We start from the raw sequence: 26,142 nt of genomic DNA, 5'->3' as shown, positions 1-26,142 counted from the left end.
AGTATGTATGAGCGGATAGCTTTATGTATATACATATGTACATATATATGTGCATATACATTATAGGTAGATGTAATGATAAGTAACGGTATAAGCATTGTAAATTATATGTTCAAACGTCAAATAAATCAATCGTTATAACTTATAAGATTCCAGAAATAACCAAAGTGATATAATATACAATATCTCTTATTATAGTGCGATTAAATTAATAAACCGGTCTTGATCAAATCATAACTTGATTTATAATGCAAGTTGATAATGCCATGACCAATTAGTTTGTATAGTCATTTTATTTATTATAATAGCTGTGCCCGCGACTTTGAGCGCGTTTCTATTTAACTAAAAATATATTGTTTAGTTAGCAAATGTTACTATAATTTATAACTATTATGTATATAATTCAAAAATAAAAATAGCCTAAGTTACTCCTTATTACATCAGCTATCTGTCAGTTAAAGTCTCGTCAATGTCAATCCAGCCCTTCCAGAGATTAGCCGGAACAAACCAATAGATAGACAGGCAAAGAGTGTAAAATAAATTATATTGGTATGTGTACCGTGTACATATGCATTTCTTAAAAAGCGGTTACTTCAATATTATAAACAGAAATAACAATTTTATTATGTGTGAAATTACAATAGGATTACACATATTTTGCCAATGTACATTTATTTATGTTGTCGAAAGGAATTCATTAAGCGGTTACATTAATATTCAAAATGTCGTGAAATATATAATATGTAAGCAGCCTGGGGTCTGTAAAAAGCAACGTGTCTTCCAACTCCAAACATTCTTGAGTTTTCCGGCGCTCTTTCACTTGAACTGAAACTTCAACTGAACTGTTTTGGTCATGTCAAATAATGTTCCACATAGTAAGCTGGTCCCACTGCTTTAGGAATAAAATATTACGATTTCAGTATAATACTACTGTAATAATAATCAAAGTGCCTTTATATTTTATTTTTCTATCAATTGACGTTTTTTAATACTTATACCTATTTGAGCTTTTAATGTTAATTGTGTGTATACGTCTTAAATGTTAATCACATAGCATATATCTCAGCATGTTGAGAGGCTAGGATTTAAATCGGAATATATCTAAGTGATAACAAAAAATAAATAAAAATGGGCTATTATGTGAATAGCTATTTTGCATAAATTACATTATATTTATTATTATACTTAGTAAGTTTTTAGCAAGGCACATTTGTTCAATCTGAGTAAATTATTTTATCTCGGTCTTCTGAAAGAATGACAATTTTAGTAAGTTCCTTAAATCAAAACTATTCCTTTATGCGTATAAAGGAAACTCCAGGCAACAAAAAAAAATATTCTAAATTTTGAAAAATCAATAACCGACGGAATTTATTTAAAATTCAGCTCCAAAACTTGACTCCGAGAAAACAAAAATAAATATGTAAGTTAAGTTAAATGAAAGCTGAGGCAATTAAAATTGTATACCTATTATATGTATCCATATATCTGCAACACTACTATCCACTACTATGTTATTCATAGATATTCTCCAAAACATTCAATGAAAACACGACATGAATTAGTCTATACAAGTTGCATGCCATGTAAATTTACCTGTCACACAGAACTCCGCGACATTTATTTAGGAAGCCGAAACGAATAATTACGTGCTCTTTAATAAATATGTATAGCGAGGTGACCGATTGACGTCAACGGCCTTAGCGTGGCGCGCTAGGAGCTTGTGCGCCGCGCCTGCCCCGCGTCCGCGTGCGAGGCGCGCTGCGCACTTGCCGCATCCGTTCCCGGCCGGCCGCTTCGGCGATTCGTACTGCGTCTCGCTACGCCATGCGCCACCCTGCTTTAAGCGGACGTTTACCTCACATTCTGGATCATTCTTGGACTCCATCGTAAAATTAACCGAATGATTTATTCATATATGATAAAATCTATCTCCCTCGTTTTTTAATGACATTAAATAAATGGAATTATTTAGGAGTTTTTACGATAACATTTTATTGACGATTCAAAGTACAAATATTTTATCGGATGGAAAATTACAATGTAACATTTAAAATTAAAATAGAACAGTGTAGAGATTTATGTGAATGTAAAATTATGTAAATTACAATTATTAAAAATATTAATGAATTTATATTTAGGAATGATTGCATAATTTTTTTAACATGCTTTATTTTATGAATATTAGATATTATCAAAGTTTTGTAGTCCCTTTTCATCCGTAACAATGACTGCTGCCGACGATTGTGCAGGAGACATTATATCACACCAGTGATTGACCAGAAGGACTTGAAAATGATCAACGGCTTAACCTAGAAGGAATTGTAAATACTGCCAAAATTCAAATTTCGAGCTAATGCTGTTTTTTTTTTCAATTATACAATTTGTGTACTTTTATCGATCGCTGACAATTCCCATTATTTCAGAAAGTATGGAGTTTTGAAGTTGACCGAAATACATGACGAAAGAGTTTTTTAAATATTTTAAAACTTACGTTAGGGTAAGGACTGTAAGCAAGCACACACATAATATAAAAGATAAGCCGAATTCAACCTAGGTTATATTTTGTTTTCAGCAATAGTTGTGTTAGAAATAGTGTAAACGAGGGATGACGAATTCGGAGTGTGTCTCCACTCCATTCTTGCATAAATACTAAGTACTAAAAAATTAAATTGATACTTATTAGGTTAAAAATATTAGTGGTGGGAAATGGATGGACCCAGTATAAAAAAAGTACTCAATCAACCCTATAAAATATTCGCTTGGCCATGACTTCTGAATCTGCAACCATATAGGCTAGTCACTTGAACAACGAGATCAACCTATAAAAACAATTAAGTTAATAATCACTTTATCTACAACTTTGTTAAAGTATTATGTAATGGCAAGTATCGTTAACACTAAGTGTAGGATATTTCTTTTTATGATACGGTTGACTATAATTATAATTACTTCCATTACATGAGAAAGATATTACCAGATGTTCGTCTCGTATGTATATCTGACTCCGACTTCAATATGTTCTAAGAATTGTAAAACACGGAAAAAAAAACGGGAATTTACAACTGTTTCACTCAAATTACTTTGAGGAAAAATTATTTATATAAAAACATGTGCAATTATTTATAACATTTTCGAGAAGGTCCAATACGAGTACAAATTTCTCGCTCATCCGCCCTATAGAGTTTTCCTCAAGACATTTTATTTACCGGGTAGAATAGCGCCGCTCTGGATTTACGCGAATAAATAAATATAAATTAACCACATGACAATTTAATGGATCCCGGGTTTGAACACGTATTATAAGCAATGGATCGTCTCATATTCATAGGAGGATATTTTCACAAACTTTAATAAATATTTTAATTAATAATATCAACGGCTATTAAAGGGTAATAACATGAGGATAAATATTAGTTATACATAATAGTACGGACATTAAGATTTGAACCTCAGATCGTGCGGTCACTTATATGCAATAATAAATGATGATAGACAACCGGTTTTATCTACTTTGTAGGAATGCTTTTGTTTATTTTAAATATGTACAAGCGATCTGTGTTATTATGATAGACTCGACACGTTTGTATTTTTTTTTTAATTCATAAGAAATAGGCAAAGGCAAAACAGTTCAGTACCCTTTTCTGCAGTCAGATCTATATATATATTTTTTTATAACAATTAAAGGGCTTTCGTACGAAGAGAAAAAAATAATATCTGTTGTAAATATGCAAAGTATTATGATTTCTTAAAATTTTAAGTTATAATCTATAATCTACGTTCTATTTTTTTAATTTTATTCAATTTTTATCCAAATTGTGCTTCCTTTAATATTTGTATGCCATTGTTGTCTTACGTTAACGACTGTTATAATAAAAACTGTATTTTTAATGTGACTTTATATATACTAAATTTACTTTCTTCGTAAATTCTGAAAATAGTAAACATGAACACTTAACTTATTTTTTTTTATTTATTTAAAAACCAATGGAATCAAAAATATACGGACCTATCCAGTGTTATATACCACTGCAGGTATTTACAAAACTATTAATTTACAATAAAAAAGGTTATATATTCTTTCATTAAACAATAAAAACTTAAATAAGAACAACTAACAAAAGCCAACGGCCAAAAGCTTTAACACAAACACTACAATTGTAACCCCCCAATGTTCCTTCTTTATAAATCACCTAGTATTACTGGTTTTCTCGTGACAACATACCTAACAGACAGACAATTACTTTCGCATTTTTATTATGTATTACTAAGCTTATTAGTTTATTTCCACAAATATTTTAATAAGCGTACAGGACAATGTGCTCCCTGGAAAAATACAACTACTGAACAATGAACAACAACGTTTTTTAATTGTTGTTTTCCCGATCAATATTAAACAGACCATTGTTATTGCGTGCATAAAATTAGATCATGCGATTACGTACACATACCTCTATCAGGGGATTGAAAAAATATAAACAAAGTGACCTTATGCGTCTGCCTCATCTTCGTCCCAAAACATAAATCAAGTTATCAGGTCTAGCCAACTTCTAAGACTGACGAAAATTTTGGTTTAAAAATATCCTGTCCACAGGTAACCATTTCAAATGATACAATCAACATATAGGAGCATTGTTTTTATTATTATTATTTTAATTTTTAATTGCTATATCGTTCGATTACTGCAATAAATCAAGCTACATAAAAACACGTACGTAGTGAACGTACGCTAATTATTATTGATTATTTATTTAGAAGACACTTTTTTACAATTAAACTACAGATCAAATATAAAAAAATGTGTGAATATGACACCTAATATTATTTATTATATCTATTTAAAGGAATTTATCATTAAAGGATTTATTATTTCTTTTTTTAAATTAATGTATCGGTGCAGTAAGTGTAGAGGCACCGTTTTCATATTTTTAATGACTGAACTGATACTTAAACTTTACTTAAACGACCACGTAAATAGTTACCGCAACGACGTTGATATGAATATGTATGTGAGACTATTGCTTAAACGTAAAAGATAAACCACGAAACGTTTTCTAAAAACAGAGCTAGAAAACGATAATATTAAATTATTTTGCAATTTTCTATGATACTTCTTGACGCTCGACGGTACGTGACAAAAATACGTCAAAGATACGAAAGGGGTTTGTTGACAGCACTTGTTGTCATGAATACTTCTTTAATAGCACAAATTAATATTTTGTGAATTGTAATAGTAATGAGTCGAGATGGCCTAGTGGGAGTCGAGATGGCCTAGCGGCTAGAACGCGTGCATCTTAACCGATGATTGCGGGTTCAAGCCCAGGCAAACACCGCTGATTCATGTGCTTAATTTGTTTTTATAATTAATCTCATGCTCAGCGGTGAAGGAAAACATCGTGAGGAAACCTGCATGTGACAAATTTCATAGAAATTCTGCCACAAGTGTATTCCACCAACACGCATTGGAACAGCGTGGTGGAATATGTTCCAAACATTCTCCTAAATGGGCGAGGAGGCCTTTAGCCCAGCAGTGGGAATTTAGAGGTTGTTGTTTGTTTTTTTTTTTTGTAATAGTAATATATAAAATAGTAAAGTACATACACATGTACTATTTTATAATTGCCTTTTCGGTAGGTCATTCGAAAGATTATCAGTAGCAGGTAGGCACAAGTCTAACTGTTAGTTGTAGTAATTTGTTATTACATTCCCGTGCTTCGTCAAGCTGTTCAAGTTAATCTTTCAATTAAAACTAAAGCTTTTTCTCAATATTATTAACTTCATGCTTCTCAGATAGAATTCGTTCGCTGCCAAAAACATTTTTCAACATATTTTTAACCAAGATAATAATTATTATATTATGTTGAATAATTCCAATGTTTTGATTGAAATATGCATAGAAACTCGAAAGTCGTCGAAACAGGTCAAAACTCTGTAAACTGAAACATTATATGAAAATGTATTTTCTTCTTACATCAGGCACTTTATAGATCGATCGTCACATCCTGGATCACTTTTTTCGGTATAGGTATATCAAAAAACTTAATTGCGTAGAAACATTTTTAAGACATACAGATTTGTAGAATTCCGTTTAAGTAAGTACCACTAATCCACAACATACATAATTATGTATACTCAACCGCCAAACAACACTACTATAACTTTGTATTGTAGTTCCCGTTTAATGAATAAGTAAGCCAGTGCAACTATATAATGCGACAGGCCAAAGTGATCATTACACTTCTTTGTTATAAATAATTTACTGACACCTCAAAATTACCGTAATATTAATAACATGATAACGATTTTTAAACTATTAATTTACACTATTTCTTAGAATCTTACGGTATACGTTCTCGATTCTATTCTGAAACAATTTCAGATATTTCTCACAAACATAAATCTCTGTTAAATTGGAGAAAGAAGTACTTATGTATAACATTTTCCTATCGAATATATATTATATTTCGATCTCACTTCGACCGAACTCAACTGCCCCGTCGTATTAAATTCGAAAATGACTGAACAGCAACGATTACTTCTCGATTTGAATTGTAATTGGGTCCAGGGTATGTTAAAAATGGAATAAGTATGCAGTGCACGTAAAAAATATAAATAAATAAACATGTAAAATAACGATGTTATATATAATAAATAATAATTAAACAAAAAAAATCGGAAACGACGCAACGTGGCTTGCTCACGGATGGGGTACGACTTTTCACAAATTGGGTATTTAAAAAATATATAGCTTTTTTTAACTGCCATAATTTTAATGGCTATTTTGTTATTTGTTTTACTTATTTTATGTAAATACCTTCACAAGTCATCTTGTCTATCTACTATTGTTATAAGTATTAGCATACAATCTCGAACTAAACACATAAAAAAAATATATAATTTACTATAAACCGGATCTGTTCATGGTCGACATGGCCCATTTTTATATTTAATGTGTTTATTAATTGAAATAAATATACAAAAGGATTAAAGCCATTGGCCTTAAGGTCTCTCGTAATTGTTTTCGCTAACAAAGCAACAGCTGTATATAGTTTCAAATAATTTGATACTAGCGACCGTACTTATCTCAAAGGAGGATCACGAGCTATTGACGTAAGCAGCTACAGGGTCGCTGTATACTCGCAAGTACGCAACTATCGGTCACATAACACACCCATACTCGTATTGTCGCCGCTGTGCAATAAAAGTTATTTGTATTCCACATTGTCTTGGCGCTCATGAAATTCCACGTTTCGCGTGGCCTTTTATTTAATTGCAAAATGTATTTATTAAAAAATATTGTCATTGCTATTTAGAAGTCGTGAGTTTCAATCAATAATCGGTAGACGTCGTTAATAAGTCATCGAGTAAGGGAATTCGTAACGTATTTAAAAACACTTCAATAAATTTCATATAACAATAACCTATACAAATTATAATCACTTAGGAATACCTACCCGTATTAGATTCTGAATATCCATAATGAAAGCCTTAATATAATAGGTTAAAAATTTATTTTTATTAGACGTGGTATTTTGGTGCTACGATTAATCCCGTGGACTTATTATTCCTTAACCATTCATCCAATTTCGATGAAAGTTTGGTAAGTTGTGCTGTTAAAAACAATCCTATTTTTGTACTTCAATATACCTTGTTTGTGTAAATGTTTTATATAGCCCCCTTATTTTACCTGTGCGAAGCAGAGTTGCTAGTAATAAATAAAATATGATTCTATTGATACAGTTTTAAAAGGCGTTTCTTTTTCGGTTGTATTTTTTTACGTAACTATGTTCTTTAGTATTTCGGTAACTTGATCCAATTCAAATACGGGTGGTATTTAAATAGCACTAAGGGGTGTATTAGTCGCAGTGTTTTTTTTGTATTTAATATTATTTTTAATAATGGTTCCGGTTTATTCTGAAGTTTGTTAGATAATTTTAATACAATTCAATTCTATATTTTTAATCTCTATCTACACATTCTAATAAATGTGTAGATAGTGATCGTATGCAATATCTCAGGAGTTATCTGAGTTGTTGAAAAACCTGCTTTGCGTTTGCCATCTTACTTAACCTTTTGTATCAGTTGTAAGATCGGTTCGCATAGGCAAATATATATTTAAAAGATCAAAGGTTTAAGTGAAGAAATTACGAAAATAAATCCAAACGTATTTACAAAACTAACTTGTATTTCATCACCAATTTCCATCAAAATTGTAATAAAAAAATTGGCGATCATCCGTAAAAACGTTCGTCTCCTATCTAACTCTCCATAATTGAAGGGATGAAAGTCGACAATGGTACTATATTGCTTATCTGTATCATTTAAGATGCTCCTATGTTTTAAAATATGATTTTTATCATCCAGTTTAGGCTGGACGTCGTAAGTAATAAAATAAGTTTAACTTTATTGAATTCTATGGTATTTAAAGGTAACGAAGGGATCCCTCTTTAAACGTTTAATTGTATACCATAAGATACCTATATTTTTATGCTCGTTGGTAAAATTACACTGTACTTGGGATCAGAATCTTCATTATTGTTCATTTTGACGTGCATCTGACATGGTTATTAATTATATTTCCGACACTACATAATATATCATCATTAATTTAATATCGCTTTGCATGCTATAAGCGATAAAAACTTGCTTTCTTGAAAACATTGCTTTACTTTACATATTATAAATTCACCAAAACGAATTAATTTTCAGTGGTAAAATTCTTACTGATAGAATTTTTTTTATATGCATAGAGAAATTTGCGTACGTTTTTTATCTTTAAAATAAAGACTGACTCTGGCTACTAAGCAATCGCCTTTCATAGTCACTGGCAATTCAATAATGCGAATAAAAAAGCTAACATCATAAATGCGTCGAAAATTTATTGCGTTCAAACCATTTTTTTCGACGCATTTAAGTATCTGGTATTCTGGTTTTATAGTACAATACTAAATGCTTTTCAGTACGGGGACATCAAAATAAAGCTAACAAATTACTGTTTGATGCTAGAATATTATTTATAAAATGCTGCCAAACTTACACAAATAAATAGAAAATTTTCTTTAAATGAACATTATTTTTTAAGGTCGTAAACAACTATTTATCATGTTAAAATATAATAAGATTATAATGTACTTGCATTACATTTCCTTTTGTGTACTTATCTTAATGATCTGCTTGTCACTTTCCCTAAACGGCCATTAAACCTGTGACGTCAACAGCCATGACCTACCAAACACTCATTATGTTAACCAAGATTAGATAAAACGTTTAGAAAATTAAATATGAATCCATCATATAAATTCTCCCTCTTGAAATTTGACCGATAGAACTGAGAATGCATCATAAGATGAATACAGGCAAAATTAGCCCTTTCCGTTTTAAGGATACAGATTAATTTCGCTGAATTTGTGTTGCTGGCAAGTCTCACCCACAGAGTATTCGTATCTCTATAATAAGAATTACCGCCATAGTACGCAGGACGCTTCCGACAAGCGGGGGAGGGATAAACGGGTTATTTAGACGTTATAGAAGTGTTCGTCGTTTCTAGATTTATCTAAAAGTCCTATACATAATTCTAATACTCATTAGTAGTTTGACTTAGTGATATTATCTTATGTAGGTAATTGTGTTGTACACAAAACGTAAACGCTGTCAACTATCAACGCAATACGCAAGAGGTTATGTTGACAAAGGATTTGTGTGTGACAGTAAGTAAACTCATTTAATGATTTTTCGGACTATATAGTTTTAAAATTACGATATTAGTCATAATGCTTTGTGATTATGTATTTCTGGAACATTCAATACTCAACGTTTATTACTTAGTATAATGAGAAGTCCGCCACGAATCATTGTTTTTGTTCCATATTTAGAATAATTGAGTTTTAAAACACATATTAAAATAATTGCCTCTTATTTTAAATTTACTTTTTGTTATTTTAAAACAAATTGTTTCAAAATTTCCGATCCTTATAAATACTGAGAATAGTGTTATTTCTAGAAGGAGCAATAAGTTACCAAGTATTTATCGTTTCGAATATTTATTGTTTTCTAAATTATGTTCAAGCAGTGTTCTTTGATATCCTTCTCGGTAAACAACATTAAAAATAATATTCTTTGTACAAATGAGACATAAAAGTATACATATGACCTGTTTCGCGACATCAACTAAATAACATAACTTTGCCAAATTTTATTAGAATTTAGTCCAGCCATTCGAACGTGTTTGAAGGACAAAATCGACAAACACCCAATCAAACTAACTTTCACATTTAGGATTACGTATTTAATATAACACAGTAAAGAACAATCAAAACACATTATTATTTAATTTCGATTGTGTGATATTACTTAATTTTTAAATACTTATCTGCCACGAGTCTATCTAAAATGTTTGTATTCTAATCAAATTTTAGCTCACGAGTAAAAACCAGTCTTATTCTATAGTATAAACGCTTAGGTATTTATGTGTGACGTAAAGTTCTAGAAGTTATCGTATATAGAATTTTATTTGCAAACTGATTTTAAAAATTTACAACATCTACATTTATTTTTAAATTTAAAAATAAATTTACGTTTAAACGTATCATATTAGGCGTATCGTAGAGTATATTTATCTTTTTAAGTGTTTTTCCTCGGTACAGTAATGATGTCATTAATTTAAATTGCTTAACTAAATGTGCAATGGTCAATGAGAAAAAATAAAAGCGGCAAAATAGAAGTCGTCGTAGGTTAAGTAATGCTTTATTTTACTATCTATAAGAAATTATATTGTTGTTTTATTTTTGTATCAAAATAAACGTTAATTTTTAAAGTAATTATGTTTTATCTTTTGGTTGGCGATAAATAAGTACTCATTGAATATTACCAAACAACAATCATTTTCGAAAAATAAATGTTGTACTTATGTAGTATAATTAGTTAGTAATTATGTCGTATAATATTCTATTTCTTCCTGAATATTTAAAATCAAAACGAGTTCACCTCAATGTAATTAGTTACTACACTTTTGAAACGGCAACTATTAATATTCTATGTCATAGATTTTTTTGACTACGTTTATGAATTGCGGGTGACTATCGAAAGCTACTCGTATTGTAGGCAAAAAGTTATGAATTAAGCTACTATCGGTGTGAGTAAGTATACATAGTATTGCATTACAACATTTATTTATAGTAAAAGCGGGTCAGGTCGGTGGCCTGTCGGACGGGCAGGGAAAGTCAGTCGAGCGTGGGTAAATAATTGTATAGTTTCTTTTTGCAAACGCGGCATATCGGGTACGCATGCGCGGGGCGTACGATACGTCAGTGTTGCGTGGAACCTACGTTCACTTCGGACGCGCAAATAGCGCCGGGGATCCATGTTAGCGCTCTTGGATGTACTTATGGATAAAAAGTGTTTGTGTGCGTGTTGTTGACAATGAGTGGTACGGGTGTGAAGTCCCGGGGCGCCGAGACAGTGTCCATGCCGACCGACCTCCCCGTCCGGCTGTACATGCGCGCGCTCCGTCAATATCAGAAGCTGATCGACTTAAAGCGATTCTCCCAGGAAAAAGTAAGCGGAAATGTCGTTGCATATTATAAGTTGCATCGCTTATACATTTGGAGTCGGGACGTGCCTGATTTAATGGAATTTCATCGGTAGTTCAGTAACCTCGTATTCATAAGTAATTTAGGTTGAAACTATTCAAATAAGCCTCGGCTGCAGTATATTTGAGTACTTCTCCCGTGTTGTTTGATTAGCTTAGTACTTTATAATTTTGTATTACCATAATGTTTTCATTTTTATCTCTTGTAAATGTTTTGATAAGACTAACCATACTAACGAACATTACAAAGTCTGGTCTGTTTGTGACAACACAATCGCAATATATAAATTAATAAATTCTTACACTATATGAGTAATTGTACGCATTTTGATTTATTTAATGGTTGCCGTTTACAATTTATGTGTAACTAAACGATTTGTACATGTATTATGTATGTCTATATGTATTATTTATTACCAGCTTAATAAAACTGTATGTATAATCGAATTTTAATTAAAAACAAAAAAAAATTGATTGATTTAAACATTCAGTATGTCATCATAATAATAATTTAAATTAATTAATCAAACCCTATCAACATAGTGCACAGTAACTTTATACGAATATAATGTTATTTATATTTGCATATATGTATCAATTAACATAGACAAACAACACTATGAAAATGAGTTTTCAGTTAAATTTTATTCAATTATTTATTTTACGTCGGTATGTAATGTAATCTATGCAGAAATATATAAAGGTTTTTACGTCCATTAAATATTAATGGTAGACTGTGTTTTAATAACTTTAATGAGTCTTATGCATAATTAAAAGGAAACATACAAACTTATTAAGGATATATGTATGTACATAGTATTTGTGTATGTAATTTTTAGGTTTTAAGATAGTATACTATCAAGGAGGATTACCACACAGCTTTGCCTCTCGTAGGCATCTATGGAAATGTAACTCTTATTACCTAAGGGATTAGGTCCACGTTGCAATGAGAGTCCAGCACTGTACTGAGCCGTACGTAGTCAAGGTTGTAAGCGTCGGCGGACAGACGCCTCTGAGGCTCCATAAGCTTACGATAACAGATGACCTTATATATCGAAAGAATAATTTTATGCGTAGTTTTTTTTATTTCAAGCAATTTTAGGGTAATCGAACAGTACAGTAGATTTGCGACGGTTTCTTTTTAGAAATATAATCAATAATACTTTACAGTATTGCCCTATACACACGTCCAGTTTCGTTTTATATAATCAGTAAAAACTTATTGAACGTACGTGTTATGGCAACATAATAAAATATTTAAAAAAAATTACAGGGAAGTCATTCTTTCTTCTTCTAAAGATACACTCATTGGCCCACTTGTATTCATTTCTATAAAATAACGTTATTAATAACGTTAAATTAGAATATATGTATGAAACAGACATTAATAGTAATCTAAATAAATATACGCGAATGAAAGCGCGAGACGCATATCATACGAACATTTGTTTGTTAATCGTATACTGACCGATGTCAACGACAGGTTATTATAATGTTGAGCTTTGTACATTAAACTTTCGATTGTATATCGCGGAATCTTTGTACCCTTTACACTTTCTTATTCTATAATCTCATAAGTTGCGTCATTTTTTAAATAACTATACATATTTATTTCAATGAATTAACTTGGACTTGGAGGCAATTCTACTATTATAACGATTATGATACGTTCCCGATTCCGATCTTTTTTGACTAATAATCACAGAAATATAAATCAGATTAATCAAAACTGAAGGTCAATTTAACTTATTTATATCGGCTAGGATACGATCCCATTCTGATTCAATTTCGATCAAACAGCAACTGGATTATTATTTCTTTATTCTATTAGGGATTATTCTTTACTAAGGGATTGTTATATTTGTACATTAGGAAAACTATTGAACGGTGACGGTTACATTCCGATTCGATTGCGATTAAGTGACAATTTTTTTAATAGAATTGGCTTCCAGTCTAGCCTGTTTGTGTCTGCTAATTCGTTTACCACTCGGCCAGTTTATATATAAAACCCTTATTACGAAAACTAGTAAGGAATGTCTAGTTGTTAATACTTACTATTCACTAGACATTTTAGCATACAATGTATGTGTAATGAATGAATTTCAATAAGTTTTTAACGTAAGTGCGTAACGTTGCCATTCAAAATTCGATCATGTATATGTAATTATCATAATTATTAAAGTTAGCGAAATCATTTAGTATAAATGAGGCGAGGTGATAAATAAAGGCGCGAGAACACTTGCGTCCACTAGGTACGCCTCCTGACTCTGTCCTGCAGCTTTCGACTTATTATTCTTATCGTTTAGAAAGTACACGCCGTTATTTTCACTTGTGACGCAAATGCAAAATAAAGTACTCTCTTTTCTTTTAAGATATTTGTAACTGCAATACATATTTTCACTGCAAATTAAAAACATTATTGTTGATGTTTATTTTCAAATTTCGCATTTATAAATATTATTCCTTTTAAACTGACGTTCAGAGTAGATGAATATGCTCTACATTTGTTTTAACAGGAAAGGCCAGCCTTAAGGTCATTGAATATTTTACATACACGTTAAGCAATTTACTCGTCGAAACATGAGCTTTATATTTCCGATATATTAGATGTCAGTTAGTGTGTTAGTAAATAAGCTTCTATGGATAAACGAGAGGTGAAGATTGATCAATCTCAATCAGTGGAGCAATAGATGACCATAGACTACAATATTTTTTTTGACATTCGTCAAGCGATAGATCGTTAAGCACATAAAACATTTTAGATATTTTAATTTTAAATTAACATTTTACTGTACATAAAATCGATTAATGACTTAAAAAACCTACTTAACCTGTCACCGCGACAATAACTCGAAAGGTTAATATTGTTTTTATTAATAATATCTTTATATATATTTTTCCAACTAAACGAATTTTGTCAAGAAAGTGTTTTAAAACAAGTTATTATATGTAGCATTGATCAAAAATCGACAAGTATTGCAGCCTTACCCAGTTCCGAAGCTACCTCAACATATCAAATAAGAATAACGTAAATGTTATCGATTACCGCATTGTATTAATCGAACAATACCGAAATAAATATTTGTACATATTCGTCACTAAAACTAAAGTGAAACACTTTTATAGTCGATATGTTATTTATTGAGGTAATTTATGCTTATGTCATTTACATGAACTAAAAATATTAAATTCGGAACAGATACGACGTTACTTTATTTTTAGCTCTACCGTTATTTTTGATTATTTTTATTTTGGATAAAGTAGACTGAAATTTCGTTGTGACGATGTGTAATTTTATGGTCTTTTTGTGATTTCATGCTCGCTTTGAGTTTGATTCAATTTAGGTTATATCATTCTGAATAATGTGTATTTCATTCAGATGAATGCATCTTTATTAAAAGTCGAATGTAAACTTATTTATTATTAATAACTTTAAACGTCTTTTGACAGCATTCGACGATATAACTTACTATGATAATAAATATGCGGTTTACAAATCGGTCACCAGATCAAATCTTATTTTACAATAAGCCTTGTAAAATGAGAACCTTTGAAGATAGACACATTGAGACAAATGTCAAATACAATTAAAATGGCCGAATATAAGTTTCTCGCTTTTTTTTGCATGTGTAAGAGAGATGGAGATATAAGGTGTGAAGTTATCTATTTCGAGCGTCTCGACACTTGTTATGGTGAGAACGCAATCGTATAATGCTGAACTCATACTACCGAATACATTTGCATTTATGAAGTATTTATTTCAAAGACATTTTCGAACAATCAGTATTGCAAATCTTGCTATTTTACACTACTATGCTACTGATAGTAAGATGATGACCACCCCATACACATTGACATCAACAAAACATTTTAAATAAATTAAACTACAGATGAATCTCTAACATAATAATATAACTATATTATACCTTAGCATAGACGTTTATAATTTTGATCGCAGTTTCAAAATTAATAGTAGTCTATAGTCATGTCTCCAAAAAAATTCACAAAATTTTTTCGCTGTGTGGAATTAAGACTTGTTTTAAATACAAAGAAGCATTAACATTTTGTTCTACTTCCCAAAAATCATCTTTGTCTCGCGAATCGCAAGTCGTCGACGTGAATAAAAACACGTTTATGCTGATTTTATTTATAGTGAAACCACTTTTAATTACTTCATAGTCTAACAAGTGATGCTCAGAACATTATTATGAGGGTGCAGCTTGAAAAATTGATTATTGAGATATATAATTTGAGTGAATAAATTATAGTATGTATTACTAAGCAACTTGATTAATATTCATTTATATTACGAATAAAACCAGTTTTATCCTGTCTTAATCGTTCGCTAGCTAAATGTTTTTTCTTATTATTCACCTTATAAATATAAATAAGTAAATATTGTTTATAATTTATACATTTATACCTGAAAATGTTATCTAGGATTGTCACAATGAAAATAATTAATTTCATCAGCCAGAAGTGTTAAAGAACTTTTCTGTTTATGTAATAAAACATCACGCGATAATGTAAAGCGTGGTGATATAACTTATCGACTAAAATAGACCAGTTTCAATTCTTTAAAAACGAATTAAAATTTAAGATAACCTCTGATATGTACTAAATATAAAACGAGATGACGTCAATTAATTACCATTGTTTGATTAGCATAGTCTTAAGTGTCTTTAATCAAATTAAAACATATTTATCCGTCTTACGCGTTCAATTGTAATAAAAATATACTTTTTAAAAATGTTTTTACCTGCGGTTTAGGTAACACCGATTTTTATATCGTTATAATGCATTCGATGACGTACGTTTTTGATATTATCTACAAAGAATTTTTATTTCATGCAGAGATAAAACGGATAATACAAGAGAATAAGATATTGTTTTTGACTACCTACAATCTAGTTTCTGAAAACATACTGAGGTCACAGTTTTTAAGGAGAATAATGATCTAAGACTAATTTCAATTTTAATGAATCATGTTCTAACTTAGTAATTAACTTGAAAGTTTCACATGACTACTTATAAATGAGAACAAAAGTTGGTAAAACTCGTTTGAAAAAGTGAAAATGTCTTAAAATGTTTTACTGCCAAATAACAATATTCAGTATTGTTGTGTTCCGGTCTGCATTGTTGGGCATTAATCAAGCAATTGTTAATTATTTTATTAATTGACTAAAAAAGTAATTGCAATTAAATTAATTACAATTAAATTAATCGCAATTACACTTTTAATTGCACCTTGCAATTAAATTAATTTGATTAACGTATGTCAATTGCAACTTACAATTAAAATAATTGCAATTAACTTTTTTAGTTGTTTTATAAAACAATTAAAACTAACAATTAACTTTATACATCAAAATGTAATTAGTAAATTTTTAGGAAAATTAAGCTATAAGTATTGGACTTCAGACGAATAAAAATGTGGTCAAAGACTCTAAGTTTTAAGCTTATTTTTTCTAAATGTCTCTTTCCACAGAAAAAAAGTGTTTATTTTTATATTATATAATATAAAGTTGCATTGATAAATATTTCTTCAGCGTAGGTATAAAACAAAAACATTTCAAGTCGTCGTTTTCGCTCAAGTCTTTATATTTTACAGCAGTATTTTTAATTGTTATTTTTAATTAAAATTAACAAAACAATTAAAAATTAATTAATTGTTAATTGTTACTAATACAGTTAACAATTAAATAATTGTTAGTTGTGATTTTCCACAATTACAATTGATTAATTGTTAACTGTAGTAGTAACAATTAACAATTAATTAATTGGTAATCTTTAATTTTAATTGCAATTAAAATTTGCCCAACACTGCCGGTCTGAAGGGTGAGTGAGCCAGTGTAACTACAGGCACAAGGGACATAACATCTTAGTTCCCAAGGTTGGTGCACATTGACGATTTAAGGAATAGTTAATATTTCTTACAGCGTCATTGTCTATGGGCGATGGTGACCACTTACCATCAGGTGGCCCATATGCTCATCCGCCAAACTATACAATAAAAAGAAAATAATGACTATCGTTGGTTAAGTGAAAATGAGTATGACTGTCGTCATAATAGGGAAGGTATAAGACGGCGGTGCGGGCGTTAAGTTAATGTTTACATTTCCTATTTAATTAATTACTATTATCGCCTCGTTACATTGCCCATGCTAAGAGATGTACATACTTAATTAAAATATAAAAAAACATATTTTAGCATATCACTTTTTTTCAAAGCAATATAAACTAATATGTCCTTACCCTAGGATTTAATTTAAAAAAAACATATTATACATTCAAACTTCGACCTTTATGTAATATACAATTCTACTTCTAACAATTATTGTTCAAGTACTTGCAAGGCATATTACAAAAGAGTTACGTATGCAATGTACATAATATGTCATGTATTAAGACGAATGAAACTGCATTTCTTAGCATAAATAGCCGACAATTTAAAATACACGTGTAAATCATTTAAAAATATATTTGTCTCTACGGCTTTACATTATAGAAATATAAATAACGGAAGTCACATTACCGATACTTCCCGGGTTTTATCATGACGTTATCTAACTGTAACATATGATATATACATACGCATGTATGCATGGATAACAAAGTTTACTATGTATATTAAATATTATAAAAAAAAATATATTCATTGTATACCGTTAATATGATATATACATAATTATTTGCATATTAGGTAAAGGAAAAAATTAAATGTCAAAAATGACGGATAAATATTTAAAAAAGAACGTTTGCAGACTTTATCTGTACATATTTATCGAGCATGCTTTAAAATATTGTATATCACCATAATATTTATGGTGATAAAAATGTTTGCGACCGTAAAGTATTACGTATCACTTAAGAGTTCAATAGAGTATGGTTGCCAATGCTCCGATATAGTGACTCATTACATTAAGAGCTTTACATTTTTTTGTTAGCTGTTGAGGTATATACTTCAACAACTTTTTAAATGACAAAAAATACTTCATTATATAACCTATGAATAATAATATAAGATACTACTCATAGATCTCAAACAAAGCTAGAACTCCCTTTTTATTAAATATATTTATAATAAACATGACTATAAATATAACAGTAGTCAATACTAAATATTATACTTATATTTTATAATGAGTAAAAGTTACTGCTGTTGTATGTATTTCCTTAAGATTTAATTATTGGCAAAATAAGATTTTGAATTATTTTCGTTCGTGGATAATGTCGAAATATCGCGCTCCACCAAAATAAAAATAAAAAAAAAACAGGGTATAAATATCCCGTATTAAATAACAACAATTATTTGGCAAAATAGTAAACATAAGTTGGAGAGCCGAAATCGATTAGAAGTCAGTTTCGAACACATGACTTTCACATCGCAAGGCGACCATGATTAGTATTGGTTGAGGCTTTGTTTTCGTTTCAGTCGTTAAATACGTACGTCATTGATTAATACTAGATACAAGTCACGACTCCTATGATAAGGTTTGATTATAATCTCGATAAGTAGGTGATTTACACAAGACAAACGACGTCGATAAGTTATAACTGTAATTTCACATCTGTGGTTTATGACGCGCCGTGTTCACTTCTCTCAGACGTGTCAGAAATACTCACGTATATCTATTATTGTATTGTTGGTTATCGATGTTGTAGAAAAATCATAATCTTTTCTTTTAAACTTATATATATAAAATAAGCATTGTACAGTTACAATGATTTCTGTTAATTTTAACCGTACGAAGATTTAATAGCGTCTACCATTAAATCACGGAATCAATTTCATGTAAACTAACAAGTCACTCAATGAAATTATAAAATGGGTCAACGATTCAAGAAATAATACCCTCGAGTAAGCTTGTGGTCGTGCCGTTGAAACGGATGGATTCATTTAGGTCATTTATCACACGTCATTTCTGCTGTTTCATTGTAGTACTTATAAAAATAACTCTACTTTGAATAACAGAAAATGCTTTAAAAAAAGATTAAGTGTCGATAGTTTTTGTTGAGCATTAAAACTTTTTAAAAATGAGATCATTCCAAAACAGTGCAATCAGTCAGTCACTTGTGTAGAAGATTTGTAGGTATTAAGCATGTCAGCGGCACCCATGGGTTGTGCAATCACGTTTGAAGGACGCGACAAGTGTACCCATTACACAATCAAAATAACATAAGCTATACAGCAGAGTGGTTTTACCGATCAATTGAATATTTTACGACTTTGAAGAAAAACACCAAAAAAAATGTTACGAAATATCACATTCCAAAAAAGTAAAGCATATTACACAATACCATAAAAACATATTGTTTTTATATTTATACTAGGTTCGTCCAAAAAGATGACATGAAATGTGTTTTTTTGTAAAACTTTATCTTTAACTACCTTTTGAATTACTTATTATAATTTTTCGTAATATAACACAGCATAAAAACTTTTAAAATATTATCACTTTACTGGTTTTAAAATAATATTATCAAACCGGATAATAATAGTAAATTTAGACTTAAAGTAATTTATTTCTAAAGAGCTTCTCGCGACAGCTAACTTATGACAATTCAAAATGTAATTAACACGCCACAAGCTAAATTTCACGTAGTGATGCTAAATGTTCAATATCTACATACATACACCATAACATGTATCTTGTGGAATCTTCAACATTAGATCGACGTTATGAAGAAGCCTTTAGGGATAAAAAAACAAATAAATATTTATAACCTTTATATGAGCCCAGTCAATAAATTTAAGTCTGAAAATGTCGAAACAAGTTTTGAATTATTGAAAAGTGACGCACTTTATAGCCTTGCGGAGATGCGCTCTATTTCATAACAAGCAATTGTACAAAGACAAAGAAAAATATATACATAGGCATTCATTTAAAAAAACAGGCTGTCTTGACGACACATTATATGCAGATATGTATACTAAATTATATCTGCATAACCGAAATCCTCTTCGTATTTGTATCTTAGGAGAGGTTTAGTTTATTTAATTATTAGCGTATATTTTTTAGGTTCGTAGAACAAAATAATCCGTTTTCTAAGATAAATAAACTCTGTATCAAAATCAACAATTTATAATGTTCCAATTGATTTAAGTCAAACAATATCAAAATCAGTCCAGTAGTTTCCACGTGATCACCGAGGCACGGGAACATTACTTTTGTAATAGTAAATTATACATTCTTGTATTGAATGGGCATTGACAAAGCAGTTTACCTGCTACGTACTGGCATTAATAACATCTTGTACATTGACAGCATTGCTTGTAAACGTTGTATTACTGATTTTTCTCTTTCTTACGCAGTTGATTTGACATTCGAAAGAAGAAGACAATATTATATAAGTAATCATAATACAACTTACATAATATTTTTGACATTGGCGAAGTCAGGATTTTGTGGTGGTCTCTAAGGCCTGTACAAATTTGGGTTAGGATGAAGTTATAATATTTTCTACGTTGTGTGCGTCAAGCCCAATAATGGCATTGTTAACTAAATCTTTTAATAAAAAGTTTTAATTAATAATGAATAAAAAATATTTTATGGAAATTTCAATTTAAAGTGAATTAATAGTAGCGCATTGTTAAAAAAGTACATTGTATATTCATTTTAATATAATATGTATTAAGCGATGATATAAATACAAGAATAATTGCGAAACAATGGATAATGAATAATGGAGCTGATGTAAAAAAACTTACCAACAGACCGTAAGATCAAACTAGATCAGATCAGACAAGACTAGACCGGGGCAGATAAAAGCAGTTCTCAATTTTTTATTTATCCTTTATTAAATCACAATTATTATTCGCGAATAAACTCGAAATACATCGCAGATATAATTTTCCAAATGGTGAAAATCATATGGGGAGGAGTCTTTATAGTAACATTCGAAAACTGCATGCAAGAAAAAAGCATATAAGCATATAACTATAAATCACCTTTCGATAAATAAACACGAGTGAGATACGATGAATCTTCTTATAGACTGAAAAGTGTTGAAAAAAAACACGGTATAGTATTAATAGTTTGTGTTCCTAGTCCAGGAATTTATAACGTCAACTACAGAATTTACATTTAGAAAGAGATAATCTTTTTAATGACATAAGAAAGGCTTTTTCAAACCATAACTGTCACTTTTATTATTCTCGCCCTACTGCTCCATTGGTGACAGCAGGGCGGGGATCATTATTTTGTCAAGATACTTGTGATTTGACAGGGAAATGCTGCTAGTTATCTTGCCTCATCCGCGCGGTCATGATTTGTACAGTTACTGTTTTTATAATTAAAAACTTGTGTTTAGTTAAGGGCATAATGTTAATAATTTTTATGTAGGTAAATAAAGTTTATATAATTACTCGTACATATAAATGGGAAATAATGAGTTATCCACTATAAACTTACGCGTTTTTTCATAATATTTAAATATATTTTACGTTTAGTTTAGTTAAGTTGTCGTGTAAGGCTTGATCGGACAATGAGCTAGGAGGTAAACTGTCTCTTTATATATATTGGAGGTGATCAACAGGACACATAGGATAAACATGAACATTGCTTCCTCTTCCGCTACGTATCCTGAATTTTGATTGAATTATTTTATGTTTCATATAAGTAAACATGCCAATTATGAGTTGCCAATTTTTGAAGGATTAAGAATATGTTTATTTAACAATTTATTTTTCTTTATATTATTGTTTTAATTTTTAAAATATGGTAATACCGCCATATACTGCGCCTATGTTTAGTGATTCTCTTTGTCAATATCAAATATCGATGATATTTTCGACATCTATCTCAATCATAATACATACACGATAAATAAACTATTGGAAACAAAGAACATGTCCTACAGTCCAAATCGAAATATGTGTATTTGTGTGTGTTTGCGTGTGTTATACGTTTTAATGGGGCTTGTGTTAACACGACAGCATCAGTTGAATTACTAAAGACTTTAATAAATTTTATGTTATATTTAATCGTAAGGATATCTCATTAAAGGATAAATCATTTCGTGGTTAAACCCAGACAAATAACACCATACGTATTTAGCTGCTATAATCATTGTAACAAATGATTTAGAATTATGCAAGAAATTAAATAAAAAAAAAAGTTGTTCTAAGGCTCAGAAGAGGTTGTTTTGATCATAGATGGAATTAATTAATGACAAAATATGCATACTTCATACATACTTAAAACGACAAGATCTTTCCTATCGTTTGTGTTACATGTATAGAGAATTTATAAGGTAACATTGCAACTGTCCCCAGTGCCTTGACTTGGTTACTGGTGCGTGCGGCGTGCGGCGTGTCCTCACGCCAAAGCCATGGTACTATAGAGTTCCGCTTCGAGCAGCAGTACAACACTTGGTCTGTTATTTTGTATTCGCCAGTGCGGGTTTCCGCTTGCCGATATCATTAACATTTGACCCCGAATTGAATGAGCTGACAAACCAAGTCGTGATGGTTATCCTCGAACGATAAGAGATCAATCTTGCTTGTTAATATTATCAAATAAAGACGTTATAGGCTGCATTCATTAACTTTAATGATGTTCAGTTCATTTTATTATCTTTTAAGGATGTGGTAAAATAGCGTGCCAAATATAGCAATAAATCAGCCCGAACGTATTTCATATAATGTTAAAATATTCACGTAGAAAAGGTCATAAGTGTAGCCCAACCATCAAGCCCACTAACTTGAGGCGATCGTTGAAGAAGGAAAATGTTGTGTGGAAACTTAAAAGATTTATAAGAGAATCCAACAGTTTCACATCCGATCACACGAGGGTAATAAAGTCGTGGCATAGACCTCTAATAGTTTTCCTTATATGTTGGAGGACTTCATTCAATAATGTAAAATACTCCTCCCTATTTGACTTTGCTTCGCAGAAACAGGATGATCATTATCCTGTTTCTGCGAAGCAGAAGTACATTAAAATATTAATGTAGTAACGATTTTAGTGCTGTTTCTCAGTCACACGCACTTGGGTACAATCTAGTTATTATTGACAGAGATTTAGTATTACAGAGTCAGAGTCTTCTCATGTCAAAACAAAACCTACCTAATATATGTATTTATAATTTATTTCGTTTTCGTGCATTCTTGCACGCTCGCTTCCTACCGGCTATATGCCCATTGTTTAAACTTTTCATCCTTTTGTTGTTGCTTTAAATTTGTTAAATTTACATATTGTCTCATTGTGACCATTATTGCTATTATCCGATTTTTATGTTAATCTTTTTAATGTATAATATTTACGATTTGGTTAGAGTTATAACACAATAACATATATTAGGAAAAAATAGCAAATTTCTAAGTTCCATTATTTAATGATACGTTATACATTATTATGACAGAGCTGAGATGGCCCAGTGGTTAGAACGCGTGCATCTTTATCGATGATTTTAGGTTCAAACCCAGGCTAGCGCCACTATATATATGTGCTTAATTTGTGTTTATAATTCATCTCGTGCTCGGCGGTGAAGGAAAACATCGTGAGTGAAACCTGCATGCGTCAAATTTCATCAAAATTCTGCCATATGTACATTCCACCAACCCGCATTGGAACAGCGTAGTGAAATACATATGTTCCAAACCCTCTCCTTAATGGAAGAGGAGGCCTTAGCTTTACAGGCTGTTACTTTACTTACTTTATACATTAAAAAGATTTTTTACAAATGACAAATCATTTTTAATTATAGAAATAATGAACAGTTAAATCCGCATTATTTCTAGGTTAAAGGTTTTATTTTCGTTATTAGTAATGTAGTTCAAAGTTAATACTCGTATTTGAATGCTATTCATATGTGTTATTACAAAATGAGTCACAGCAAAAGACTAAAACGTTTATAAATGTTTATTAATATGGTTGTTGGGAACGATTGTTCAGCTGTGTCAACAAGGACCACCTGCGTACCCAGATTATCCTGCGTCATATTTCGACATCTACAACAGTCCCATTCAATATCAGCCTCTCAGTAAGTAAATATATTATTGTAAGAGGTTTTCGCCAAAACAATCGCTCTGACGTTATAGAAACTTTTTATTTGTTAACAAAATTAGCTTATGAATGCGATTGTACAATTATATTTTTTAATAATATCGTGAATTTTAAATTTCGAAAATCATATTGGGTAATCGTCAGCTTAAACACACATATGAAGCTGATCATAGTTCCTTCATGATATACATTATATTCCAATGTAATACCTTGTCTAAGTTTTAAAAATAATGCCTTTCTGCCTGTCTGAAAATAAGTTCGTACATTTGACATAAATAGAGATGGTGACACAGCATTGCGACGCCTTCACGCCATGTAGAGCGTTTGGTACGTTTGGTTAGTTGGTTGAAATTGGAGCGTTCGGTTAGTGGTGATGCAAATATTATGACGACGTGGGTTTATCGATTGGATCAATATTATACATGTAATGGTAAAGAATATATTAACGATGACGTTTTAGTAATAAATCGCTTATAATTCCCACCCGTGCCTTTTTTAATTTGCCCTATATAAACACGGTATTTTTTGGTTTTATTTACCAATCATATCTATATTTATTATTAACACTAAAGTCAATAGCTAACAAGCAAAATCGGTGTACAAACATAATGTGTATAATATGCAATAGTGGGATAATGTTTTTTCCATATCTTGTGCAAAAACTATTAACGGTTTTCATTAAAATGTTGCCAGCGCAAATAACTCTTATCATTCACACATAAATTAGCAGGAAATAATAATGAATCTGCTGTCGTCATATGATCAGCGGTTAACAACAACTATATACATGTATATATTAAAATTATAATTCATAAATACCTGTTTCGGATTTACTAATTAAATAATTGATTCAAAATAAGACAACTTGAACGTATTGGTACGGTTTCTTTTCTCGCATTTAATATTGCGTGTACGTATTTTATATTCAAGCAATCATTAGGTATCATTTTAACCTTACAATATTAATGACATAAATACACAAGTGACCATGAGCAGTGACCGGTAAAAATATGTACTTTAATAATGCCTACGTCATATTAGTTAGATAAGTAGATTGTTATCACACCTCATGGCACATAAAATCTTAATTATTTAAAAATAATTAGTACAAAAATAATTGAAGATCGCTGGCGCCTTTCGGATGTTTGTGACATTTTGAGATTTAATATATTATCACTTCTCATATATGTTGCGAGAGCAAACTGGCATAATCTATTAGCTGGTGCTAAACATATTTGATTTGAACATACCGACACGACCACGACCATTATAAACATCGGAAAAGTACGGGCGCATTATGACAATGCATTCGCGCATCTTTTGTTACCCAATCCTTTCAAACAGGAGGGCATCGTGCATTCATTTTGTTCTAGTTTAGTTTAGATCATCGTCTGACGAACGCTTCAAATATGCACTGGAGTTTGTGAACGTATAATAATCATATACATAAGTGTGTATATATCATTAATGTCGTGTGCGTTTGTAATAGCTTAATTTAACGTAAAGAGAAATTTATGTTTATATTATAAGTAATCGCTTATTGTTTGT

The 26,142-nt window shown here is 30.6% G+C and overlaps 1 protein-coding gene across 3 annotated transcripts in view; it reads left to right on the top strand.

The window, feature by feature from the left end:
- Window positions 1-26,142, top strand: part of LOC124533585 (inositol-trisphosphate 3-kinase homolog) — a 70,278-nt gene that overhangs the window by 38,390 nt on the left and 5,746 nt on the right. The window contains exon 1 of one of the 3 annotated variants that reach the window (XM_047108963.1): window positions 9,496-9,704. The exons of 1 other annotated variant lie outside the window; for it this stretch is intronic. In XM_047108963.1, the coding sequence (XP_046964919.1) occupies window positions 9,678-9,704 (27 nt within the window). In that variant the 5' untranslated portion in view covers window positions 9,496-9,677. Of the gene's footprint in view, window positions 1-9,495; window positions 9,705-11,290; window positions 11,551-26,142 lie in introns of those variants that run through there. One more of the 3 variants, XM_047108961.1, reaches the window with a different exon arrangement.

This window comes from Vanessa cardui, chromosome 11 (genome assembly GCF_905220365.1).
Source record: "Vanessa cardui chromosome 11, ilVanCard2.1, whole genome shotgun sequence".
NCBI lineage: Eukaryota > Metazoa > Arthropoda > Insecta > Lepidoptera > Nymphalidae > Vanessa > Vanessa cardui.
This window is presented reverse-complemented; position numbering and strand designations above follow the sequence as displayed.